Genomic DNA, 3,854 nt, shown 5'->3' on the forward strand with positions numbered 1-3,854 from the left:
CATTAAGCGGGCAGAGGATGCTGACCCTGGGCCCTGCTGAGCCAGGTAGGGCCCCGTCGTGATAGGAGCTGTGAACCCATGCTGTCGTTGTGCCAAGTGCCGCCAGCCTACCTCTGTGTCATGGAGCAGTTGGAGACACAGAGGTGCTGTAAGTGGTTGTGCAGATAGGACCCTTTTCTGGGTGAGAAGCACATCTCAGCACCGCTGCCTGATCAGACTCAGGAAAGCGTGACCTGCTCTCTTCCCCCCTGCTGACCTGGGGACAGTCACAACCAGGTGGGTGGCAGCTACCCGAGGAGGGTCATCCATGAGCACTCACCAGGTGCCCGTTCTATGCTGACCATGCAAACAGTCGTCTCCTTCATCCTCACGGCGACTCCACGGCGGGGTGGAGGGGTGCTATCCTCAAATGTACCCACTGAATAGGTGAGACGCCTCAGGTCAGAGGGGCAGTAACTGGCCCAGAGACCCAGACGTGGCCCTGGGCCATGCTGTCAGCCCTGGCCTGTGCCATGCTGAACTCAAGCCTTGACCTCTGTGACCTCCGTGTTCTGGATTGCACATCTGCCTGGGGTTTCTGACCCCAGTGGAGCTGAGCCTCGCCCTAGAAGAGCCCCCAGGATGGAGCCCCTGTGGGTGGGGTGGAGGGTGGTCCTCCGTCCAAGTCTGTGCTCTAAGGTGGGTCCCCACAGGGGGAGATCTCATCAACCCAGACTTCGGGTGCAGTCAGTGGGGGTCGCTGTGGAACCCACTGGACATACGGGGTCCCTCGTCTGGGAGTGGGGTGGGGAGCCCTCTATCCTTGGGCAGTTGTGGAAAATGACGGAGGTCCAGAGGGCTGGCCAGAAGGTAACGATCATTCCTCCTGTTCGCCAGGTCTGGGGCTTTTCCCCACGTGGCCCTTTCTCTGCCTGGTCCCCTAGAGGCCTCGCCCTTTCTTTGCCCTGACTGTTCATGGGAGGGGTCCCTCTGGGGTTCTCCAGAACCAAGTCCCCAGAGTTCTCTCATTCTTTCTTGGTGATCCGGAAACACGAGGCCCCTTCCTGTATTGACAGCTCAGAATTGTGGGATCCACCATCCCTCCACCTGAGACATCTCCGTGAGCACAGAGGCTGCTTTGGCCCAAACCAAGCACTCTCCCATTTGGCTGGTATTATTCTTGATGCGGCTTCTCTGGCCAGAAGGAGTGGAGATGGGGGTGAAATGGAGCAGTCACAAGGTGTCTTGTTCCCTGTAGGAAAGTGGGCCTCTTGGTGGTCCCTGAGCGATCTGGGAGGCTGAGCATATGGAGCTCTCTGGTCCCTGACCCCAGTCTGCCTCCAGGTGCCCAGGATAGCGCATCAGGAGCCCCTCACCCTCAGCAGGTGGACGCAGTTCATCCTGTGTGTGCCTGTCTCTGGGTGTCTGGGGACAACAGGCCTCTGTGTCCAGGTCCCCCTGTCACGTGCAGAGACTCCAGAGACCCCAGCAGGCATGGGGCCACTGGGTCTGGACCCTTTTTTCACCCAGGGCAGTGGTGGCATGGGGCTCACCCGGTCGGCGGTGTCTCAGAGCCCCCGGGAGCGGTTCAGATGTTCTCTGAAGCGCTCAGGTGCAGCGTTGCCTTTGGGCGATGTTGTCTCACAGGATGGACGTGGAGGAAGACGTGGCTACCCTACTTGCACAGGAGCAGGGGGCATCATTGCCCAGTGTGAACAGGTACAGGTCGGGCTGCTCCCTCAAGAGAGGTGGGGCCTCGCCTCTCCCACTGTGCCCTGGTGGGAGGATCCTGGGCTCCCTTAGGAAGCAGGGCGGGAGCGGGTTGCCCATGCCTTTGTGCCCCCACAGCCCTTCACCTCAGCCCCCTCACTCTGGACCCCTCTGGGTCCCAGGGACGCTGATAGGGCCCAAGGATGTGGACAGCTTACAAAGTTACCGATCGCCTCGAGATTCTGCAGTGAGTCCTCTGTCCCTGCTGCCCGACCATCACCAAACTCACCTCAGAGGATGAGTTCTGTTTTTAGAAAAGCCTCTCTGAGGCAGGACACGTCTTCCCAGCTTGGGCCAGCCTCCTTTCCAGGGTAGGAATGCCAGCTGGCTACCCTGCAGGTGGTCTGCAGCAGGCCAGAGCTGCAAGGCTCATCTAGGGATCTTGGGGGAGCAGGTGGAGATGGAGAGGCTCTCAGCAGTGCAGTCTCAAAGGCAGCATGAGAGTAGGGGACAGCCTGAGGGTCTGGCCCTGTCACCCTGGGCCCTGCCCCAGTGAGACCCGCAGGCTGTGCCCACAGGGCAAGGGGGTGCCTGGCCCAGCCTGTGGGCAGTTGTCCAGCAGGTCTCTGAGGATTCAGGGGGCCCAGCTGAGCCACCCTACAGGGAGGGGCGTGGGGGGCAGTGAGGGCCATACCCCTGGGAGGGCGGAGGGGAAGACGGGCAGGGTGTCAGCCAGGGCATGTCAGGGTGAGGCCAGGGATGCAGCAGAACTTGCAGCTGAAGGCAACCTGCCTTGGTGCTGAGAAGGAGCCTGGGTCCTGGGAAGGGGAGCCCAGCCTGGAGCCTGCCCCTCAGGAGTCACAGGACAGAGAGATGGAGGAGCCTGGGGGAGGTTGGTTGGGGATGATCCCACGGGAGGTGCCACTTCTGGGACGCACCTGAATGGAGCCAGCCTAGGGTGGAGCTGATGGCCTGGGGTGAACAACACATGCGCTGGGGCTTTAGCAGAGGGGCCTCAGTCAGTCCCCAGGGCTCTGCATGGCCCTCCGGAGACCCTGGCTCCCCACTGGATCCGTCAGCACAAAGGCAGAGGGAGGAGCAGGAAGGCCGAGTAGGGGCAGGCAGGACGGTGGGGGAACAACCAGGGGCCCAGTGCATGGCTGCCACAGTGGCTCAGAGGAGGGCAAGGACCGACGGATGGACGACAGCCCCGAGAGTCAGCTGAGGCTGGAGACGGGGCTGTGGGGCCATCCCGGCTGCCTGCGGGGCCCTTGCTCACCCTCGTCACCTCTGGCATCTCCCCGGCAGCACTTAGCAGCCCAGTGAGAGAGCGGTCAAGGCGGGCGTGTGGATGGATCCAGGGCCTCTCTCAAGGGTTCTGACAGATGAGGGTCGAAGAAGGGCCAGGCCGTCCAGTCTCTGGGCCAGAGAGGATGGGCAAAGTCAAGGAACAGGCAGGGTCGGCAGCCGGGGTGCAGGGAGAGGCAGGTGTATGCTGGAAGGTCAGGCCCCACGAGGGCCCTTGGGGGCATCAAGTGGGACAGGGCCCCGGCGCACCCTCAGTGCCCTGGGCAGGCCTCGGGCCAGTGATGTGGTCACTCCCTCGGGAAATGCTGTTGGGGCCGGTCCACCCACCCTGGGCCACACCCATCCCGCCTCAGGCCTGGATTTTCTCAGCTCCTGCAGAGTGTGCTGCCTAGCCCAGGAGGGGCACCCCCATTGTGCAACCCAAGCCTCACCCTCCGCAAGCCCCAGGCAGCCCCTGTTGGCTGGGCCCTAGTTCCCTCTTCTCCCAGGCCCCAGCCCCTCCCAGGCGCCAGCTGGCAGGGAAGCACCGGTCCTCCCTTCCCTGTGTGTCCCCTGGATGGAGACCTGGGGCGGGGGTGGGGGACAGGGCTGGTTCTTTCCTGGGGCCCACTAGGGGAGGAGGAGGACAGTTCCTAGCCCAGCACAGGTCCTCAGCTCTGCCTGGGTTGCCTTACAGTGAGACGTAGCTGCCACCCATCAGTGCCCTGGAAGTGAAGGTAAGAGCCTGACCCTGCTGCGTGAGTGGTTGGTCCAGGGACAGGGGGACCCAGTGGGTGGTCAGCAGCCTGTGGGCCTGGGTGGTGATGAGTGGGAGCGACAGGCTGTCCCTGGGCCTGCGGGACCTGACCTCAAGACTC

At 62.8% G+C, this 3,854-nt stretch overlaps 1 protein-coding gene across 1 annotated transcript; it reads left to right on the plus strand.

Moving 5' to 3' along the window:
• Positions 1-819: 819 nt before the first annotated feature.
• Positions 820-3,469, plus strand: LOC100982282 (collagen, type I, alpha 1b). Its single transcript, XM_024926628.1, is given in 4 exon segments — positions 820-876; positions 1,510-1,698; positions 2,811-3,045; positions 3,048-3,469. Coding segments are annotated over 4 exon segments (903 nt in total).
• The last annotated feature ends 385 nt before the right edge of the window (positions 3,470-3,854 follow it).

The sequence above is a fragment of the Pan paniscus genome, chromosome 20 (assembly GCF_029289425.2).
Source record: "Pan paniscus chromosome 20, NHGRI_mPanPan1-v2.0_pri, whole genome shotgun sequence".
Taxonomy (NCBI): Eukaryota; Metazoa; Chordata; class Mammalia; order Primates; family Hominidae; genus Pan; species Pan paniscus.